The following is a 23,159-nucleotide window of genomic DNA, read 5'->3' as shown; positions in this document are numbered from 1 at the left end:
ATGTGCTATCAGACTCTGTATAGAGAGTTTATAAATTCCACTATTTAACAAGGTTCTTAAGAATTTAGGTGGATGTTTTATTTGATACCTGCCAAAGAAACCTAACTACTTGTATAATACTTCACCCATTTAGAATTCAGTTGTGGCAGCATAACCAATGTGGAGAGACAGGGGAGATGTTACTAATGCTTGTACTCTATTCAGAAGTGAGTGCCTCATTGGTTTGGTGCAGTGACTACACACCTGTAATCTCAGCACTTTGGGAGGCTGAGGTGGGTGGAGTACTTGATCTTGGGAGTACCATACCAGCCTGGGCAACATGGGGAGATCTCATCTGTACAAAAAAATACAAATTCAGCAATGCACAGTGGTGCACCCATAGTCCCAGTTACTCGGAAGGCTGAGGCACAAGAATCTTGAGGAGGCCAAGGTTGCAGTGAGCCAAGATTGTGCCACTGCACTCCAGACTGGGCAACAGGAGTGAACCCCTTTCTAAAAAAAAAAAAAAAAAAGACTCAAATTTATTGTGGCAGAAATCAGTACAAACTTCATAGGACAGGAGGAAACCAATATAAACATCTCAGCATTGTAGGAAATTTAACCCATGGAAAGTAGGGCTGAATTAAAGACCATTTTGAAGGCCAGGAAAAGCAGATAATTTAGATCTAGTCCAAGTATGAAATCATTGATAGATCCAGAACAAGGGAATGATGTATATGTTTACATATTACATTCATTTTATTAACAATTTTCCCTCTGTTAAACTAATATCGACTAACAGTAGTCTAGGTAAGTCAAGTTCAAATTAAATGGTAATTGAAAAGTCTTCATTTTAAAAAATTTTTAATGGTAGTGGCAGCAGCTACCCAGAGTCTATTTATTCTTACTTCACATTGAACTCTAACAAGTTTGGTTATCTGATTTCTGCTTCTTAACAAATCACAAGTATGAAAAAGGTCTTGCAGAAGGGGTGAACTATAAAATGTGACAGTTGACAGCAAGGCAGGGGAACAAAAATAAATTTAAGGTGAACATTAAAAGCAGACCAGCTTGAGACAATTTATAGGATTCTACATACAACCATCTCTGAGGACATCACTGTGATCAAATTATACAAGTGATGTTTAGTGATGAATTGGAATCAAGATAAGTAGTATGTGTTATTTTAAAAGGGCAGGATATGTGTTGAATTCAATGGTAACAATTTCCCCTTAGCTATTTAGTTAAAAGCTTAGCGCTTAACATGTTGGAAAATTTATGCATAAAATATATTGACTTATTCCTTGATGATTGGAGGCTTTATCACAGGAAGTTTTCCCATTCAACTGACACATTTTTCAAGCTTAATGACTATAATTTACTACATAATTTATTTTGTTAAAGTTTGAGGAAAACTAAATAAAGCAATAGCAATTTAAGCCATAATAAATGTTGTTAGATGACTTCTTCCACTTTAGGGGGAATTAAAAACCATATGTGCAGCAGTTCTGTGACTGCCTCAACACCTAGTTGGCCATATAGTCCCTTTGCACCACAGAGGTTGGATTATAGAATATGCCCAAAGCTGTTTTGTTTTGTTTTAACTATGCTGCATCATCTGAGGTTGTGTTATAGTTTGTCCTGATAGTCTTTTACTGGAAACGTGCTATATTTGATCATGTTCAGCAAGTAAACTCATTTTGTCTACTTTCATGTATTTTGAGACAAAGTCTGGCCCTGTCACCCAGGCTGGAGTGCAGGGGCATGATCATAGCTCACCGCAGCCTCAGCCTCTTGTGCTCAAGCGATCCTCCCACCTCAGCCTCCCAAGTAGCTGAGACTACAGTCATGCTTCATCATGCCCGGCTAATTTTTTACTTTTCTAAGAGACAGAGTCTCACTATGTTACCCAGGCTGGTCTGAAAGTCCTGGACTCAAGTGATCCTCCCTGCGTCAGCACTCCCAAAGTGCTGGGATTGCAGGCGTGAGCAACCATGCCTGGTGAGTTTTATCTTACAGAAATCCAATTTAGTAAAGTCATGTTGTAGCAAGCATCATTTTAATATAAAAAGTGTACAGTTCATATTATTAGCTATTGTATTGTGTAATTTTATATTAGTTATGGTCTTGAAGGACATTGAAATTCTGTTCAGAAAGACTATGTTTTTCAACCCGAGAGGACATCACTCTAATTTTCCTTTGGTTTAAATGCTTGATTCTTTGCTTACAAAATTTCTGTTTTGAACAATTAATGGTGAGAGAGTATATTTGTGATACTGTTTTCTTAGAACACTGTTGTCAGATAGATCAGCCATAATGTTAACACATTTCTGATCTCTATTATAAGGCTGTAAGTTTCCAAAATAATATAGAAAAGGAGAAAAGGGTAGTACATTTCATAATTACTGAGATGAAGCCTGTACTAGTGAGAAAATAAAAATGTCAACAAACAATTTATTAAATTTTCAGATTTCCTGTAATTTTCCATCACTATCCCTCATATATTTCTCTGCATGATCACACTTAGGATATAAATTAGTCACATCCATTCAACAAATTAAGAAACTCAAAACTCACAAGTACAATCTTCAACTCTGCAGAATGCTACCAAGAAGTAAAATAAGATGAAGGTAGAAAGATTCTCTTTGAGGGCCAGCTGCAGTGGCCCACACCTGTAATTAATTCCAGCACTTTGGGAGGCCAAGGCAGGCATATCACCTAAGGTCAGGAGTTCAAGACCAGCCTGGCCAACATGGTGAAAACTCATCTCTACAAAAATTAGCTGGGCATGATGGTGGTGCCTGTAATCCCAGCTACTCGGGAGGCTGAGGTGGAAGAATCACTTGACCCCGGAAGGCAGAGGTTGCAGTGCACCAAGGTTGTGCCATTGCATTCCAGCCTGGGTCACAGAGCAAGAGTCCACCTCAAAAAAAAAAAAAAAAAAAAAAAAAAAGAAGAAGAAGAAAGAAAGAAAGATTCACTTTGAAATGCTGCATGCAACTGTATAGCAACACGTTGGAAAATCTAAAGAAAATGGGTAATTTTCTGGAAAAACCTAAATGACCAAAACTAATCTGAGAAGAAATTTGTTAATAGACCAGTTACAAAGAAGAGAATGTAAAGTGATTTTTTAAATCCATAATTTAGAAAGTACTAGGGTTGCAAGGATAATTCCAATGTTATTTAAAGTATCCCAAATTTTTTGAAAAAAAGAAAAACCAATTCATTTCACATAGGCAGTGCAGCATTAATATGAAAACCTGATGAACATAAGACAAGACAAAACAAAACTATAGGCCAGGTGCAGTGGCTCACACCTGTAATCCCAGCACTTTGGGAAGCCAAGGCGGGTGGATCACTTAAGGTCAGGAATTCGAGACCAGCCTGGACAATATGGCAAAACCCCGTCTCTACTAAAAACACAAAAATTAGCCTGGCGTGGTGGTGCATGCCTATAATCCCAGCTTGAACCCAGGAGACGGAGGTTGCAGTGAGCCGAGATCACGCCACTGCACTCCAGTCTGGATGACAGAGCAAGTCTCCGTCTCAAAACAAAACAAAAAGAAAGACCAAAACTATAGACCAATCTGACTTATACATATGAATGAATATTCTAAATAAAAACCCAGCACTGTTATCAATAATTGCAACAACCAAAAAGAGTAATACACTATGGCAAAGAGCATTGTATTTCAGGAATTCACGGGTATTTCAATATCAGTTAAGTATATTAATACAATTACATAAATGACATCAAAGAAGAGAAAAATGTGATTATATCAAAAGATGCTGAGAGGGCTGTTGTTAAGATTAAATATTCACTCCTAATGAAGATTCTTTAGTAAAATAGAAATTGAAGGAAAGTGTCTAAACATAACCGTTATTTATGAAACGCCTACAAAACAAGTATTTTAAATCATGAAACAATGTTTCAATTAAAACAAGGAACTAGTAGGAGTAGCTACTGTCATTATTTGTTATTAAAGATTATCTTGGAGGATCCATGAATGTTACAAGATTTTAAATGAAATAATCAGTATAAATATATAGAAAACTTTTGTGGATATGATTATATGCCTAGGAAATCATGGAGATTAGGAAAAACAGAACTTTCAAATATTTTAAAGAGGAATATTGGTAAGGTATTTGGAAATAAGATGATAATACAAAATATATTAGCAATAAGCACCTTGAAATGCTAATGGTAAAATATTCACAATAACAAAATAATAAAGGTAAAATAAATTTACCAAGAAAAGTAGAAGATCTATAAGAAAAAAACTATAAAAATGTTACCAAAAGCTACTGAATAAGAAACACATGAGGCCAGGCACAGTAGCTCATACCTGTAATCCCAGTACTTTGGGAGGCTGAGGCAGGAGGACTGCTTGAGCCCAGGAGTTCAAGACCAACTTGGGCAAATTGTGAAACTCTATCTCTAAACAAAACAAAATAAAACAAAAAACTAGTTGGGCTTGTCGCATGCTTATAGAGTCAGGTACTTGGGAGGCTGAGGTGGGAGACTGGGGCTTCAGTGAGCTGAGATCCCACCACTGCACCCCAGCCTGGGTGACAAAGTGAGACCCTGTCTCAAAAAACAAACAAAACTCTTGTAAAAACATAAATCTCAATATTATATATAAATTCAATGAAATTCACATTAGAATAACAAGAGCATTTTAAAATTGGATTAAATTATCTTAAGTTCATGTAGAAGAATAGTCAGAAAATTGTACCAAAAAAAAGACTATTGAGAGGAAATTTTCTCACCAGATATCAGCACCTACTATAGAACTACTGGAAATGATCAATTAAGAAAAACAATTGTATTAATTAAGAATAAGCAAGAGTGGTAAAAACTCGAGAATCTACACGTAGATGAAAAAATAATATATGAAAATAAACAATTCAAAGGAAACAAAATTGGACCCTCAATTTACACTGAAGGCTTTGAAGTGACACATAAAATGATTTTTAAAATGATTTAAATATGTACATAGATGGAGAGAGGAAGGGTGGGAGAGAAGCAGGAGAGAGAGAAAATAGAAGACTAAAGACAGGAATACCTATGTGGCAAAATATAACACTTAGTGACAAAATATGTTTTATGTGAATATCAGTTATACATAATCAATATTGGGGACATTGCCATGTGGGTTACAATAAAGCATTAAGAAACAGAGTGAGTGAACAAAAAAGGAAAGAAGACTAGCAAATTCCATGTATGATACCCCGTTTTGAAATTACAGAAATTAAACGTGTACACATAAGAAAATTTTAAACATAAAAATTTTGTTAACAAAACAGATTTGATAACACGAAGGCCATTGATGACTTTAACCACAGCAGTTTTGTTTAAATGGGGACTAAGGATGGAGCAAAATTTTTATTAGAGCACTCTGAATTATGAATTAGCAAACTACAATAAACTGAAATCTCATCTACCAAATAATCTCAGTAAAGTAAACAAATCTAAAAGAAAGGAGTGAAACAATTGTGAGCAAAACAGGATAGAGTCACTACATGTTATGTAAATGAGACAAGGATGGCCTCTGTGTATTGACACCTAGGTTGTTTCTTCACAGCAGGCTGAGACCCATTAGCTCAAAAGCCAACTGGCACCAAACTCAAATTTTTAAATATCCAGTTGTGTTAAACATAGTCCAGATATGCAGATTTGTAGGCATTTAGAGCCTGCCTGATTTACATCCCCTGGGAAACTATGTCCAAAATCTGCTTGCCACAGATAAACTCTAGACTGTAAAGACCCCAAGCTGCTTCTGCTCTTTGGAACTCTGTGAACTATAGACTCCATGCCATGCTGCTGAGTGATATCACTGAGACATGAAAGCCTCCTCTCTGATACTTTCCTCCCTCAGGAGTTCCTTTGCCCTCCTCTCCTTCTGAGTGGTGCCCCCTTGCCTCAATCCTCTGGTCCATCTCTTGCTGTTAAGACCTTCCCCAGGATACAAACCTGACGAGAGATTGTCCAGATAAGCCCATGTGTGCTTCTGTCACATCTTTTTCTATATTTTCCTAATGTTTTTCTAACCTTTTCTAATTTTTTCTTAATTTTTATAAAGTTGTGAATACCTAATAATGTAGCCTCAAAATACATAAAGCCAAAATTAGAATTGGAAAGAGCAATAAAAAATCCATAAACACAGTGAGAGATTTTAACAATTCATTTTTAGTAATTTGAATAAATAAACATAAAATTAGTAAGGCTAATCAACAGTTAAAGAATTTCTATTCTTTTCAAGCACACTTGGAGTATTTACAAAAATTGACCAGATATTAGGCCTAAAGGTAGTATTAAATGTTTACATTGGTATAACGAATGTGTAATAGCACTATTAGAAATCAATAACAAAAACTTATCCAAAAGTCATCCGTGAATTTTAGACACTAAAAACAGCTTCCAAATGATTCATGGAAGCAAGAAGAAACTATAATAAAAATTAGAACATGCTTAAAATTAAATGAAAATGTAAAGATTACAGATCAATATATGTGTAAAATAACTGAAGAAGTACTTAGAGTGAAATTTACCAGAAGCAATTCACATTCATGGGAAGGACAACAACATACATTTAGAGACTTGTCCAAGATGTATATTAGTTCTTTGACTCTCTGTCCTAATATAGTCCAGAGACCTGAGCTGTCTGGACATTCTGTAGAATGTTACATTTGTCCATTATATTTACCAGTTAAAATAGACTGGGTAAGAAATAGCATGTTGGATGGCCTGGTGAGACACATGCATCCCTGAGAGAGAAAATCGTCTGAAGATTTAAGGACCTGCGACATCAGCAGCAGAAGATTTTAGGGGGCCCAGTGGTCCCCCTACACTAAGGAATACTGTTCTGACACATTTGCTGAGTGACACAGAAGGCTGCCCCCTTTGACAAAAGCTTAGGGCAGAAAAGGCCTCTGCAGCAGGTCCAGGCTCCAGTGCAAGCAGCCCTACTGTTTGAGCCATACAATCTAGTAGGCCCTATGGTATTAGAAGCATATGCAGTTGGAAAAAACACCATGTGGAGTTTATAGTAAACTCTAATAGAAGATTCACACATAGTCTTGTGGGGTTCACTATCACGGTCACGCTATCTGCAAGTAATTGTATATTATATAAATATATAGCATAATTATATAGCTCCAGGCATGCTACTGCACCTAGGTAGAGATGGACTACCTGACAACAGATATTAAGTGATCATGTGGCTAGAAGTTCCCACCATGAGTTTGGTTTTGTTAGATCTACCAGATCATAAGGACAGGCTGGCCCAGCAACAAATCATAATAAAATAGAAGTAGCACATTGAATTAGTCCATTTTCACATTGCTATAAAGAACCACCTGAGACTGGGTAATTAATAAGCAAAAGAGGTTTAATTGACTCACAGTTCCATATGGCTTGACAGGCCTCAGGAAACTTACAATTATGGCTAAAGGCAAAGGTGAAGCAGTCACCTTCACAAGGCAGTAGGAGAGACAAAGAGCAAGGGGGGATGTGCCAAACACTTTTAAACCATTAGCTCTCATGAGAACTCACTCACTATAATGAGAACTGCATGAGGGAAACTGCCCCCATGATCCAGTCACCTCCCACCAGGTCCCTCTCTCTACATGTGGGGATTATAATTTGAGATGAGATTTTGTGGGGACACAGAGCCAAACCATATCACATCAAGGATTGGGCGTGAGAAGGACTAGAAGACACAAGTACGCAGTATGATCAAGTGATCCAGGTCCCCACATTATCAAAAATGGTGACACTAGATTCCCTCCCTCAGCTGGCAACTCTGGCTACGTGGGAGTTCCAATATTGCTAAAAGAGGAAAAAAGCTAAGCTTGTTCGTTGAAAGATCAACTCAGGATGTGGATGTAAGTAAAAAATGATAGCAGCCTACTTCAGCTATGGAAAGATAGCAGTAGATTAAATCCTCCCGAGGACGGTTCAACATATACAAATCAATAAATCTGATATTACACATTAACAGAATGAAGGACAAAAACCATATGAATATCTCCATGGATGCAGAGAAAGCATTTGACAAAATTCAACATCTTTCTGTGATAAAAACTTTCAACAAATTAGGTCTCAATGTCCATATAACACAATAAAGGCATATATGACAGGCCCACAGCTAACATCATACTGAATGATAAAAGTTGAAAGCTTTTCTCTAAGATCAGAAACTAGATGGATGCCCATTTTCACCACTTCTATTCAAGTTCTAGCCAGAGCAATTAGGCAAGAAGAAGAAATAAAAGACATTAAAGTCAGAAAGGAAGAAGTGAAATTGTCTCTGCAGATAACATGATCTTAAATGTAGAAAACCCTAAAGAGTCCACCAAAAAAAAAACTGTTGGAACTGGGGCCGGGCGCGGTGGCTCAAGCCTGTAATCCCAGCACTTTGGGAGGCCGAGACAGGTGGATCACGAGGTCAGGAGATCGAGACCATCCTGGCTAACACGGTGAAACCCCATCTCTACTAAAATACAAAATTAGCCGGGCGAGGTGGTGGGCGCCTGTAGTCCCAGCTACTTGGGAGGCTGAGGCAGGAGAATGGCATAAACCCGGGAGGCGGAGCTTGCAGTGAGCTGAGATCTGGCCACTGCACTCCAGTCTGGGCGACAGAGCGAGACTCCGCCTCAAAAAAAAAAAAAAAAAAAACTGTTGGAACTAATAAATTAATTCAGTGAAGTTGCAGGATGCAAAATCAACATAAAAAAACCAGTAGTGTCTGTATATACTAACAATGAACTATCTGAAAAAGAAATCAAGAAAACAATTTCATTTATAATAGCTACAAAAATAATTAGGAATTAATTTAACCAAGGAGGTGAAAGACCTGTACACTCAAAACTATAAACCATTGATGAAAGAAATTGAAGAAGACACAAATAAATGGAAATATATCCCATGTTCATGGATTTGAAGAATTCATATTGTTAAAATGTTCTTAGTACCCAAAATGATCTATAGACTCAGTGTAATCTCTATCAAAATTCCGATGATTTTTTTACATAAACAGAAAAAAGTCCCCAAATTCATGTGAAACCACAAAAAAAAAAAAAAAAAACCCAAATAGCAAATCTTGAGCAAAAAGAACAAAATAGGAGGCATCACATTATCCAGTTTCAAAATATACTATGATGCTATAGTAATCAAAAATATAACATGATATTGGCATACAAACAGACTAATAGACCAATGGAACAGAATAGAGAGCCTCAAAATACATCTACATTTATGGCCAATTGATTTTCAGTAAATATGCCAAGAACACACAATGGGGAAAGGACAATCTTTTCAATAAATGGTGTTGGGAGAACTCCACATGCAGAGAAATGAAATTAGACCCTTATCTCACACCATACATAGCAAAATAATGCAAATGGACTAAAGACTTAAATATAAAACCTGAAACCATAAAACTACTAGAAGAAAACATACAGGAAAAGCTCCATGAGACTGGTCTGGGCAATGATTTTCTGGATATGACCCCAAAAGCACAGGCAACAAAAGCAAAACTAGACAAACGGGATTATATCAAACTAAAGAGCTGTGGTGAGCAAAGGGAACAATCAACAGAGTAAAGAGATAGCCTACAAAAAGGGAGAAAATATTTGCAAACCATACATCTGATAAAGGATTAATATCCAAAATATATAAAGAATTCATACAACTCAATAGCACGAAAACATATAACCTGGTTAACAAAAGGGCAAAGTATCCGAATAAACATTTTTCCAAAGAAGACATACAAATGTCCAACAGGAATATGAAAAAATAACCAACATCACTAGTCATCAGGGAAAGGCAAATCAAAACCACAATGAGACATCCCTTTTAGAATGGCTACTATGAAAAAGACAAAAGATAACATGTGTTGGCGAGGATGTGGAGAAAAGGGAGCCTTTGTATACTGTTGGCGGGAATGTCAATTAGTACAGCCATTATGAAAAATAATATGGAGGTTTCTCAGAAAATTAAAAATAAAACTACCATATGATCCAGCAATCCTAGTACTATTTATATACCCAAAGAAAATGATTGAATATGTCAAAGAAAAATCTGTACCTCATGTTCATTGCAACATTATTCATAATAGACAAGATATGGAATCAACCTAAGTATCCTTTAACAGATGAATGGTTAAAGAAAATGTGGTGTATAGATACACAATGAAGTACTGTTCAACCTTAAAGAAGGAAATCCTGTCCTTTGTAATAAAATGGATGAAACTGGAGGACATTATATTAAGTGAAATAAGCCAAGCACAGAGAGACAAATGCCATGTGATCTCACTTATATGTGGAATCTAAAAAAGCCAAACACATAGTAGCAGAAAACAAAATAATAGTTATTAGGGGCTAGGGGAGGAGGATAGAACTGGGGAGATGTTGGTCAAAGGATACAAAAACTAAGATAAGCAGGAAGAACAAGTTCAAGAGACCTGTTGTACAAGGTGACTACAGTTAATAACAATGTATTGCATACTTGAAAATTGCTAGGACAGTAGATTTTTAGTGTTCTCACCATAAAAGAAATGATAAGTATGTGAGGTAATACATGTATTAATTAGCTTGATTTAGCCATTTCACAACGTATCCATATTTTAAAACATCAGGTTGTACACTACAAATATATACGATTTTTGTTTGCATATTTAAAAAGTTTTAATATTTAAAAGTTCAACTCAAAAATAAATTCTTGGCTGAGCACAGTGGCTCACACCTGTACTCCCAGCACTTTGGGAGGCCAAGGTGGGCAGATCATGAGGTCAGGAGATTAACAGCATTCTGGCTAACACGGTGAAACCCCGTCTCTACTAAAAAATACAAAAAAAATTAGCCAGGTGTGGTGGCAGGCGCCTGTAGTTCCAGCTACTCGGGAGGCTTAGGCAGGAGAATGGTGTGAATCCAGGAGGCAGAGCTTGCAGTGAGCCGAGATCGTGCCACTGTACTCCAGCCTGGTGACAGAGTGAGACTCTGTCTCAAAAAATAAATAAATAAATAAATAAATTCTTTCAGTTGGCAGAACTTTGCACTATGCACCTTGTCATTCTCTTTGCATGGAAACAGAAGAGGCTCAAAGTAAGAATGTACTGACTCATGGTCAAATGGCTTGGCTACAGGTCAGGGGGATGGAAGGAGAAAATTTGGAAGACTGGAGAAAAAGACATCTGAGAAAAGGGTATATGGATGGACTTACCGGAACGTACAGAAAGTATGAAGATCTTTGTTCCCATGTTAACACCTACAGGAGGTATCTATCAACAACCAAGGAGAAAAGCGACTCAGCTGGATGATGTTAGCCAACCTCTTCCATTGGCCAGCTCAGTACTGGCACAATTGGTGAATAAATGTAGTGACAAGGATGGAGGCTATGCAGAGGCCCAAATAGCAGAGTCTCCACTGACTAAGTCTTATCTAGCTACCATTGCTCTGAATGTCAAGCTTGTCATCAAGACAGAGCAACACTGAGGCCTCAAGATAGCATCATTCCTCAAGGACACCAAGTAGCCACATGGTGGCAAGGTGAATACATTGAATTCTTTCCATCACAGGAAGGGTAGTGATTCGTCTTGGCTGGAACCGACACTTATTCTGAGTATGGATTTATCTTTCCTACTTACACGGCCTCAACCAGCACCATTATCCAATGGCTGACAGAATGTTTAATCCTCTAATATGGAATCCTGCACATCCTGGCACCTTACTTTATAGCACTGTATAAAGGGAATGTACTTTATAGCACTGTAGTTGCAGTGGTGGACACAGGAAAATGCAATTCAGTGATCCTATTACAAATCATGAAATCACAACGACTAGAAGCTGTCAAACTGATGGAGTGATGTAACAGCCTCCAGTAGCCCTTTGAAGCTGCAGGGATGGGATACAAGCATATATCCTAGATCAATAATCATTATATGGTCCCACATCACTAATAGAAAGAGGACCATGGATTGAAGAAAGAGTAGCACTATTTACCGTCACCCCCAGGGATTCACTTGGGAAATTTTTGCTTCTTATCTCTGCAATTCAATGCTGTTACACAATAGAAGGAGACAGGAATGTGTTTGGCAGCCAAGTGATGTTTCAGTAGTCTCTTACTAAATTTTGATTGCTCAATTTAAATGGAAAAGTCTAGTAGCCATGGCTATTAGATCCCCCTCTCTTATCACCAGGTAAGTGACCTAGACCAGTGGAGGTGCTAGCTGAGTGTAAGAATGTAAACCCAATAGTACCTGTACAGTAGGAAAGGGAGATGATCAGTTTAGGGTGAAAGACCAGTTGAAGAGCCAAGGAGCTATTGTTCACTCCATGAATGTTACTTTCATGTTTCCTCAGCAAAAGAAACCAACCAAAATCCTGGAGGAGCTGTTCCTAGATGGAGAGAAGTTATATGAAGTCATGGATCCAAATGCCACGAGGGATGGACAGAGTAGTGTCTTCTGTGGTGTGTAGTCCAGGACTCCCTTCAGAATGGAGACACTCATTCCCCAGCTTCCTTGGAGTGCTGTCTGTTGAGGGCACATGACTAAGTTCACTCCCTAGGAATTGCCCTCAGGCCAAAAGGAACTGTGTAGTAGAAGTCACATCCCTGGGGCAAGAACTTAATTTGAATTCATATTGATTGCTGTCAACAGAATTTTAAGTACTATATTGTATGTGCATGAAAGGAAAAGAACATTTGAAATGAGCTGATGTAGAGTGGATCTATTGGGGAACTATTGGTGAATAATGATGATGTGGTCAGTGTGGGTCACTGAAGTTCACAGGGTTATTTGAACAGAAAACAACTGGGAGAGGTGGATTTGACACTCATATTGGGGCACTGCACAAATAACAAGGTATCTGGGCTTCAGTTTTCTCATCTAGGACATGAGGGACTAAATGACTGCCAAGTATCTTCCAGCTTCTATATTCTGTAATGCTTAAGTACTCTGCAGAACATTAAAACAAACAGCACTGGGAGATAGCCCATGGGCTTGAAAAGTGAGGAAAAACAGAAACTGCCAGTGACAGTTTGTTAAAACCTTAAAAACCTGCGCATGGATGTTTATAACAGTTGTATTCACAACTGCTAAAACTTGGAAGCAACCAAGATGTCCTTCAGTAGATTAATGGCTACACAAACTGTGCTACATCCAGACAAGGAAATATTATACAGTACTAAGAAGAAATCAGGTATTAAGGTAAGAAAATACATGGAGAAGACTTAAATGTATATTGCTAAGTAAAAGAAGCCAGCATGAGAAGGCTATATATAGTATGGTTCTAAGTGTATGACAGTCTGGAAAAGACAATACTGTAATGTAGAAACATCAGCGGTTTTCAGCAATTTGAGGAGAGTAAGAGAGGGATACATAGGTGGAACACAGGGGATTTTTATGGTGATGAAACTATTCTGTATGATACTGGTGGATATATGTCATTATACAGTTGTCAAAATTCACAGAACTATATAACACAAAGAGTGAATGCTAATGTAAACTATGGACTTCAGTTATAATAATGTACCAATACATATCAATTGCAACCAATGTACCACATTAATACATGGTGTTAATAATAAGGGAAATTGCGTGCAGAGGTAGGGTTTGAGTGAGGAGCGGGATGGGAAGGTAGTGGTACATGGGAACTCTGTGTACTTTCTGCTCATTTGTTTCTGTAAACCTAAAATTGCTCTAAAAACAAAGTCTACTAATTTTGAGAAACCTGATGAAGAATGATTATTCATGTGGTACCAAGGTTTAAGCTCAGAGATCACTGGCTAATTACAGAGGAAAATATACCATTACAATATAGACATCTGGCAATCACCACCTTAATTTAGGAATGAAAATTAGCATCACTGGCAGTGGGACGACCAGACATAAACTTCCTATGTGCTGCTATTGGAAGTATACGACATCACCTTCGAATGATTCTGGCCAAAAAACTTTAACCTGAATGTAACCAAGTCCTTAAATTTAACTTCAAATTTCAGAAAATTGAGGGGATAGACAAACTAAATGAAACCATGAACAGTCCCACAAATTCAGAATGTGAGATATTCTATGTGACAACTAGCGTGGTTCCTTTAAAATGTCAATACCGGCTGGGCGCGGTGATTCATGCCTGTAATCCCAGCACTTTTGGGAGGCTGAGGAGGGCGGATCATGAGGTCAGGAGATCGAGACCATTCTGGCTAACACGGTGAAATCCTGTCTCTACTAAAAATACAAAAAATTAGCTGGGCGTGGTGGCACTCGTCTGTAATCCCAGCTACTTGGGAGGTGAGGCAAGAGAATCGTTTGAACCCAGGAGGCGGAGGTTGCAGTGAGCCGAGATTGCACCACTGCACTCCAGCCCGGTGACAGGGCAAGACTCCGTCTCAAAAAAAAAAAAAAAAAAAAAAAAAAAAAAAAAAAAAAAAAAAAAAAAGTCAATGCCATTTAGCAAGGGCTTGAGTATGGAGAAATTGTACTGGGTTACAAAATAAGAGACAAACAAAAACAAAATGTAGTGTCCAGTTCTCAACTGAATCCTGGCTTTTACAAATTGCTATAATTGGGGAACAATTAAGAAAATGTGAATCATAGGGTGTAATTATGCAAACTTAGATGGTATATATATGTATATTTTTTTTTTTTTTTTTTTTTTTTTTTTTTTTTTTTTTTTTTTTGTGAGACGGAGTCTGGCTCTGTCGCCCAGGCTGGGGTGCGGTGGCCGGATCTGAGCTCACTGCAAGCTCCGCCTCCCAGGTTCAGGCCATTCTCCTGCCTCCGCCTCCCAAGTAGCTGGGACTACAGGCGCCCGCCTCGTCGCCCGGCTAGTTTTTTGTATTCTTTAGTAGAGACGGGGTTTCACCGTATTAGCCAGGATGGTCTCGATCTCCTGACCTTGTGATCCGCCCGTCTCGGCCTCCCAAAGTGCTGGGATTACAGGCTTGAGCCACCGCGCCCAGCCTATATATGTATATTTTTGAGACACAGTCTCACTGTGTCACCCAGGATGGTGTGCGATCTCAGCTCACTGCAACCTCAGCCTCCCAGGTTCAAGCAGTTCTCGTGCTTCAGCCTCCTGAGTAGCTGGGATTACAGGCACCCACCACCAGGCCCAGCTAATTTTTTTTTTTTTTTGAGATGGAGTTTCACTCTTGTCACCCAGACTGGAATTAATGGCACGGTCTTGGCTCACTGCAACCTCCGCCTCCCAGGTTTAAGTGATTCTCCGGCCTCAGCCTCCAAGTAACTGGGATTACAGGCACCCGCCACTGCACCAGGCTAATTTTTATATTTTCAGTAGAGACGGGGTTTCACCGTGTTGACCAGGCTGGTCTCAAACTCCTGATCTCAGATGATCCACCCACCTTGGCCTCCCAAAGTGCTGGGATTACAGGCATGAACCACCACACCCGGCCCTGTATATTTTCACTCATGTATTTTTTATAAGGAAAATCAAATGTTCCAGCACCACTACTGAGTATCAATCGTTTCCTCTACTTGAGCTGCAATGCCAATTTCAAGGCCTATATCCCATTTACCAAGTTTCTATATATGCTCCATTTTAATCTTATGAGACCACCACCGTGTAGATGGTCAACTAGTTGACTGAAATGTTTTACATGGGGCATGACTGTTTATATCTGAAAATATTTGGGAGTTGAATAATTGTAAGGAATTACTGATAACTTGGTGAAAAGATAAGGGAATTGTGGTTGTGCAAGAAAATGGCTTTAGTTTTTGAATAGTCAGGCTTAAGTATACAGAGGCAAATTAGCATGATGCCTATAATTTACTTTCAATTCAAATTGAAAAATTACATAAAGAAAACCTGACAAAATATTAACAATTAATTGGATTTAGGTGGTGGTTTTGTGGGTGCCCATTTTTTCTACCTTTCTGTAGGCTCCAATGTTTCATAATTAAAAGAGAAAAAATGAGGCCACGAAAGAAGGTACAATTCAACATTAATGGGTCCCTTCTTCCAGGCGGTTAGTGCTGAGAGTGTGGAGTGTGTTCTCCAGGATCAGCACATATTTATTATCTTGAAAAATCCATTCTCCCGAAAAAATCCCGTGAAAAAAACTTAAAAAAAAAAAAAAAAAGGTTTCTGTTTTAACACCCGCCACCCCTGCAAAACACTTTACAAAAAAATCCTTGTCTTCACTGCCAGAGACATTTTCCTTTTCTTCCTGTATAAGATAACCCGGTGAGGCAGCCGAGAGCTACCCACCCGCCCCCTCGCGGCTCCGAAGCAGCTTCAAGAAGGAACAGGATCCCGAGGCCTGGACCCTGGACCCTACACCGCCACCCTCATCCCAGCCCGCTGCGGGCCGTAGTTCCTCGGCCGTGGAGTGGTTTTGGATTCCAGGTGATTTTGTCTCTCTGCGCTGTCTCAGGCTTCCGCCCCAGCCCTTACTCTCCTTTGACGGAAAGGTCGCAGCCTGAGGCCCTACCGGCAGACGGGTGTGGAGGTGAGCCCAGCGCCCCAGCCATCCCTTGTCCTCGCACCGCACGTGACCAAGCCTGCTGGCAGGTCCCCTCCATCCCGGGCTACAGGAACCAGATCACCGGATCACCGGCGCTCTTTGAAAAACGCAGGATGTGGAATGAATTTTGATGTTATAGAAGACTAGCCAATACACACTAAGTGGTCTCAGCACGATTTATCACTTCGCAAAAATGGAGTGGGCAACATATTCATTAAAAAATTGGACAAATCTATTGATTATAAAGCATTGCATGATGTATCTTCTGCTTTTGGTAACATCTTTTTGTTGTAGAAAAAACCCGGTTCTTGTCATACGACCAGGAAAAGGCATGCAAACACTTGAAGGGTGAGGGCGAACGGAATTTATGGGGTAGAAAGGAAAAAGGGAAAATAACTCTCAGCAAAGAGAGAAAGAGTCCTGCTAGTGGGTTCCTCCCCTCATAGATTAAATCCCAGGTCACTACATAGGAACAGGAGAGGCCAGACTCCTCTCCACAGCACACGGCACAAACTTCCCGAGGCTCCACCCCGTAATCCCAGTGCGCAGGTGGGCATTATTCAGAATCAGTGGGGCAAGGGCGGCTTCAACCAGGACCTGCAGTCCAGTTTATCAGCCTTCAGGTTGTTTTAGTCTTGAAGGTGGGGTTTTACCGGGGGACCCTTGGCTGCCTCCTGTCTCTATCACTTTCACATTAGGTGCTTTGTGGTGAAAATAGTTTCAACGGTGATGGCATTGTACATTTTGAGACACAGAAGCAGCTGAAAGATCTATTAAAAAATGAAATGGGTGCTTCTAAATGATAGCAAAGTCTTTGTTGGATTAAGTCTTGTAAACAATGAGAAGCAGAACTCAGAGTTAAAAACTTCACCAATGTTTACAGGAAGATTTTTGGAGAAGACATATGGATGGTAAGTGCCTTAAAGATCTCTTTGGCAAGCTGGGATCTGTCTTAAGTGTGAAAGTAGTGGTTAATGAAAGTGGAAAACCCAAAGGTTTTGGATTTGTCAGCTTTGAAAGGCACAAAGATGCGCAGATGAGATGAACAGAAAGAAGCTCAATGGAAAACAAATTGATGTTGGTCAGGCTCAGAAAGAAGTAGAATGGCAGATGGAACTTGTGTGCAAATTTGAAAAGCTCAAACAGTATAGGATCACCAGATAACAAGGTGTTGACATTTATGCAAAAAATCTTGATGGTATTGATGAATGTCTCTGGAAAGAACTTTCTCCACTTGGTACAATCACTAATGCAAAGGTTATGAAGGATGGTAGTCACAACAAAGGGTTTGATTTGTGTATGTTTCTCCTCTCCAGAGGAAGCAACTAAAGCACTTTCAGAAATGAATGGTAGAATTGTGGGCACTGAGCCATTGTATGTAGTATTAACTCAATGGGAAGAAGAGCAATGAAGAGCCCCAGGCTCAGCTCATTAACCAGTACAGTATGTGCATAGAATGGCAAGTGTAAAAACTGTGCTCAACCTGGGAATCATCCCCTATCAGCCAGCACCTTCTTCAATTTACTTCATGGCAATTGTCCCACAGACTGAGATCCCTGCTGCTAAGTATTCTCCTAGCCAAACTGCTCAACTAAGATAAAATCCTCCCTAAATTGCTCAGGGTGCCAGACCTCATCCATTGACAAATATGCCCAGCCACTCCTAGATCACTACATTTAGTCGTATGAGACCAGCTTCTTCACAGCTTCCATGATCATGTCAACACAGCTGTTACAACACATCAACGCAGACGATAGGAGCACATTCTGCAGTTGCTGCTACTGCTACTACAGAAACTCCTGCTGTTTGTTGCACCATTTCACAGTATAAATATGCTATGGAAGTTCACAATCCTCAATGGCATTTTCTTGTACAGCCCCAAGGTACCATGCAGCAGCCTGCTGTTCATGTACAAGGTCAGGAACCTTTGACTTCCATGATGGCATCTGCTCCTCCTCAAAAGCAAAAGCAAACGAGTGAATGGCTGTTTCCTCTTCTTCAAGCCATGCCCTAGTCGTGCTGGTAAAATCATTGGCATGTTGTTGGAGACTGGTAATTCAGAACTTCTTCGTATGCTTGAATCTCCAGAGCCTCTCTGTGCTAAGGTTGACAAAGATATAGCTGTACTACAAGAACACCAAGCTAAACAGGCTGCCCAGAAAGCAGTTAAGAGTGCCGCTGGTGTTCCAGTTGTTTAAAACTGATCAGGGACCACAGAAAGAAACTTGTGCTTCACTGAAGAAAAGTATCTCAATATCGAAAACCTTAAATACTATGGAAAAAATTTGTGAAGTATAAAGTCAATTTAAAAAGGAAACTTTGAACCTTACATACCAAGCAAATGTCAGATCTAACAAATGCTATGACAGTCCTAGATTACTTATTGATTTGAAAACAAAAAATCCCCCCAAAATAATAAAATATTAAAACACTGTAATGCTTTTCAGACTCTGGGATAAAGAATTTTCAGCAAAGTATAGAAATGTAAAGCATTCCTTCAATTTTGTAATTCTTTAGTGTGGAATAGCTGAGAATGTCACTTCTGTTTTAAGTAACAGAATTGATAACTGAGCAAGGAAAGGTAATTTGGATTATAAAATTTTGCTTTAATAACAATTCCTTAAACAGTGAAAAAATAGGCAAAGACAGGCCAGGCACAGTGGCTCATGCCTGTAACCCCAGCACTTTGGGAGGCTGAGGCGGCTGGATCACCTGAGGTCAGGAGTTCGAGACCAGCCTGGCCAACCTGGTGAAACCCCGTCTCTAATAAAAATACAAAAATTAGCTGGGCGTGGTGGTGGGCCCCTGTAATCCCAGCTACTCAGGAGGTTGAGGCAGGAGAATCACTTGAACCCGGTAGGCAGAGGTTGCAGTGAGTCAGAGGTTGCAGTGAGCCAAGATCGTGCCGTTGCACTCCAGCCTGGGTGACAGAGTGAGACTCCATCTCAAAAAAAAAAAAAAGGCAAAGACACAAAAAGTTTATAAGAAACAATAATCTTGTATTTATTTGTTTTTTTATTTTATTTTAGTTTCTTTTTGAGACAGAGTCTGGCTCTGTCACTCAGGCTGGAGTGCAGTGGCGTGATCTTGGCTCACTGCAACCTCTGCCTCCCAGGTTCAAGTGATTCTCCTGCCTCAGCCTCCTGAGTAGCTGGGACTACAGGTGTGTGCCACCATGCCTGGCTAATTTTTTGCATTTTTAGTAGAGACAGGGTTTCACCATGTTCGCCAGGATGGTGGCCCTCTCCTGACCTTGTGATCCACCCGCCTTGGCTTCCCAAAGTGCTGGGATGGCGTGAGCCACTGCGCCTAGCCTTATTTGTTTAAATACTATAAACACTAATATCATACACATGGTTAACTGGTTGTAATTTTTAAATTATATTAATAAATTTTATGAAAACTTTTATAAATAAAAAACTTAAAATTTCAAATAAATAACAACATCTGCAACACTACCTTAAAAGGGAGACTATTTCAGTATAATAAACATGTATCACAGACACTTAGAGAAAATTATATAAAGAATAAAAAGAATAGGTACAACAATTTTTCTCCTAATCAAAAACAGTTCCTCATTTTGAGAAATGATTTTCTTGTATCTCTTTTATTAAAATAAACTTTCTATTTGAAATCTAAATCCATCTTGTGAATGGTAAAAGTACTATCTTCGTAAATGTAACTGGCGTGCATATGAAATTGCTTAGGCAAAGTATTTTATTACTATTTATATAATCTTTGGAGATCATTATTATATATTTTTGAGACAAAATAAAAAATATAAGAGATGTCTCCCAGGCTGGAGTGCAGTGGTGTGACGCAGCTCACTGCAACTCTGCAGGTCCTGGTTTCAATGCTATATGTGCCATCTCCTCAGCTTTCTGAGTAGACTGGGATTCCAGGTCTGCGTGTGCCACGAACACCTAGCAAATTTTTGATATATACATAATTTAGTAAGAGACACTGCCGGGTTTTACCCATGTTGGTCAGGTTGGTCTCAGAACTCCTGGCCTTAGTGGATATCCGCATTTCAATTATACAGCTACTCTGGCTTCCCAACAGGGCCTGTGATTACAGCATGTTAGAGCTTAAACAATGCCATGCCTAGATATTTTAATTATTGTCTTATAGAAAGTGACAATGAGATGCCCTCATGATTTAAATAGTGTCAAAAACAGCCCAGTTTTTAAATTTTTAGAATTTGAGTACCAGAATTAAATATATTGAAATGGATCATCTGTATTTGTTTGTAAACACTACAAAGCGAGAAAGATGGTCACTAAAACAGTAGCTATTTATCTTTACCAGGAGTTTATTTGCCAGAGTGGGTATTTTCAAAGAGTTATTTCGCGTTCTTAGAACTTTTGGCAGTTTTGGGGATACATTCTGTGAAAGGCCTTACTCTTGAATGGAATAATACACATAGTTTCGATTGCCCTTAAATTTTAATGCTTCACTTGGCAAATTTATTGTATAACCATTACTCATATTCCCTGTGGTATTTTAATACCCTTGCTTGTGGAGAAGCAGGAAAAAGGACGGAAACAAAAGCACTGTTCAGCGCGAACCACGCCCCCCACCCCAAACCCGCCCTCTTTTTGCCACATTGAGCTTTTTGCCAAAGAAGTCTAAAAAATTTCTAGATGCCATTACAATAAGCACCATTTGAGAAGGACCTTTTAACTTTATATGAATGCTTATAACTTTAAAAGATCTAAAGAGTTTGAAGTTAATTAAAACTCACTTTGCTTGTGATGGGTTCTAGCATTAACATGGCAGATTTAATCAGCCAGAATTAAAAGTATTTCTATATTATAGGAGAGAAACTCCACATGAAGTAGTCTCAATCTTTCATTTTTGGAGGCTGCTTGATACGCCTAGGATTTTAAAATACTAATGTGAAAAATACAGTTTATTTTCATTTGTGATTTAATTTGTATTTCTATAAACTAAAATATAGATACCGTCGTTTCATCTAAAAACTGCTAAACAGACTTTCATTTCGTAAGGCATGGCAGAAGTACGGGAAAGAGACCTTGGTTCTATTACTTAACATATGATTTATTCAGGTAGTCACAAACGAGAATGTTAAAATCTATAGTTAACGTATTTAAAGTTATGTGTTTTATTCCCATTGTTTTCTTTTTCTTTTTGTGGTGATTTTTTTTTTTTTTTTTTTAGACGGAGTCTCGCTCTGTCCCCAGGCTGGAGTGCAGTGGGGCCAGATCTCAGCTCACTGCAACTCACCTCCCAGGGTTTACGTGCCATTCTCCTCCTCAGCCTCCGAGTCAAGCAGTGGGACTACGGCCGCCCGCCACGGTCGCCAGGCTATTTTTTTTGTATTCTTTTTTGTAGAGACGGGGTTTCAACCGGTTACGCCAGGATGGTATCGATCTTCACCTGACCTCGTGATCCGCCCGGTCTCTGGCTTCCCAAGTGCTGGGATTACGGCTTGGAGCCCCAGCGCCCGGCTGTGGCTGATCTTTTTAACTGAATTCACTCGGACATCATGGGGAGTTCTACTCCTCTGTTTGGAAACTTAGGCTATCTTACCAAGATTCATACAATATTCAAAGTTTTTTCTTTCTGCCATTAAGTTTGTTTAATTTAATATTAAGTTCAGTTTTTGTTATGATATAAAATTCAGCCTGAGGGATTACTTTAAACTTTCCTAGTGTATTTACAGATTTAATTTGTTCTTACAGTGTGTAAATACCAAGAGAGCATTCCATTTAATATTATTTTTATTAAATTAACTTTGGAGTAAAAAATCCAAGAAAAGCCCTGTACTGAAATCACATATTTACTAAATCCTGGATTCTCTGTACAGTCCCCACATATTTCTACTTTAAAATTCTTCTGTCATGTGAAATAAATCATTAAAAGAAGCAGGCAGATGATGACAGGTAAACTTTTTAATGATGTTCTAATGTTGACAATTGCATTTTTATTTTGCTTGGATCATAATGGCGTGTAAGCATTTTAGGCCCCAGAATGCCCATAAGTAGAGCTCCATTTGGAGCTGTGATCAAGATGGCTAAAAATGCTACTGTCATCACATCCTTCGAATATGGTTCCAAGTGGGGTGCGGAGACTCTTGCTGTTTCTAGAGCCAGAGGACCTAACACAGCCTGCATTTAGGGGTAAAAATGGGGCATAAAGAAAAATGTTAAATAGAATTAATATATAATGTAAATGGCTCTGTTAAAATAAACAAAATCTAGTACTAGACTATTAGAAAAAAAAAGTACTCAGTAATTTTCATAAGTTACTCATCAGTTCCATGTTCTTCCTAGCAAATATATGTGGAGGAAGAGTACAATAGTGACAAATCTGCAGGCAAATATTTTTGGGCTGATTTTGCACTCTTGTCCTCTCAGTGTTCCTCTATTCAAATATCTCTTTTGAGTGTTCATGTTACCCTCATAACACCAGGAGTTCTAATGAAACCAGTTTTGCTTAGTTGCCTTTACCATGTTCTTGGTGACAACAAGACAACATAAAATATTAAGGTTTCTTTTGGGTCTCTAGGATCTCTTGCCCTTCTTCTCATTGTTCTCCCTATTCAGGGGGCACTGTGTTATAGTAGAACTGACAGCAGGGTTGGAATCTAGCAAACTGGGTTTGAATTCTATTTTTGCTGCAATGAGGCTAGTGAACTTACAAATGACTCACACTCTCTAAACTT

General features: G+C 38.9%; 1 protein-coding gene and 1 pseudogene across 1 annotated transcript in view; one reads left to right on the top strand and one right to left on the bottom strand.

Moving 5' to 3' along the window:
• Positions 1 to 15,918: 15,918 nt before the first annotated feature.
• LOC108532825 (polyadenylate-binding protein 1-like) lies at positions 15,919 to 18,669 on the top strand (annotated as a pseudogene).
• Positions 18,670 to 22,371: 3,702 nt separating this feature from the next.
• Positions 22,372 to 23,159, bottom strand: part of SLC9B1 (solute carrier family 9 member B1) — a 131,421-nt gene continuing 130,633 nt past the window's right edge. The window contains exon 12 of the mRNA XM_017877079.1: positions 22,372 to 22,602. Within this exon, the coding sequence (XP_017732568.1) occupies positions 22,387 to 22,602 (216 nt within the window). The 3' untranslated portion in view covers positions 22,372 to 22,386. The remainder of the gene's footprint in view (positions 22,603 to 23,159) is intronic.

The sequence above is a fragment of the Rhinopithecus bieti genome, unplaced genomic scaffold (assembly GCF_001698545.2).
Source record: "Rhinopithecus bieti isolate Rb0 unplaced genomic scaffold, ASM169854v2 scaffold_9690, whole genome shotgun sequence".
Lineage (NCBI taxonomy): Eukaryota > Metazoa > Chordata > Mammalia > Primates > Cercopithecidae > Rhinopithecus > Rhinopithecus bieti.
Note: the sequence above shows the minus strand (reverse complement) of the source record. Positions and strands in the feature narration are given on the sequence as shown.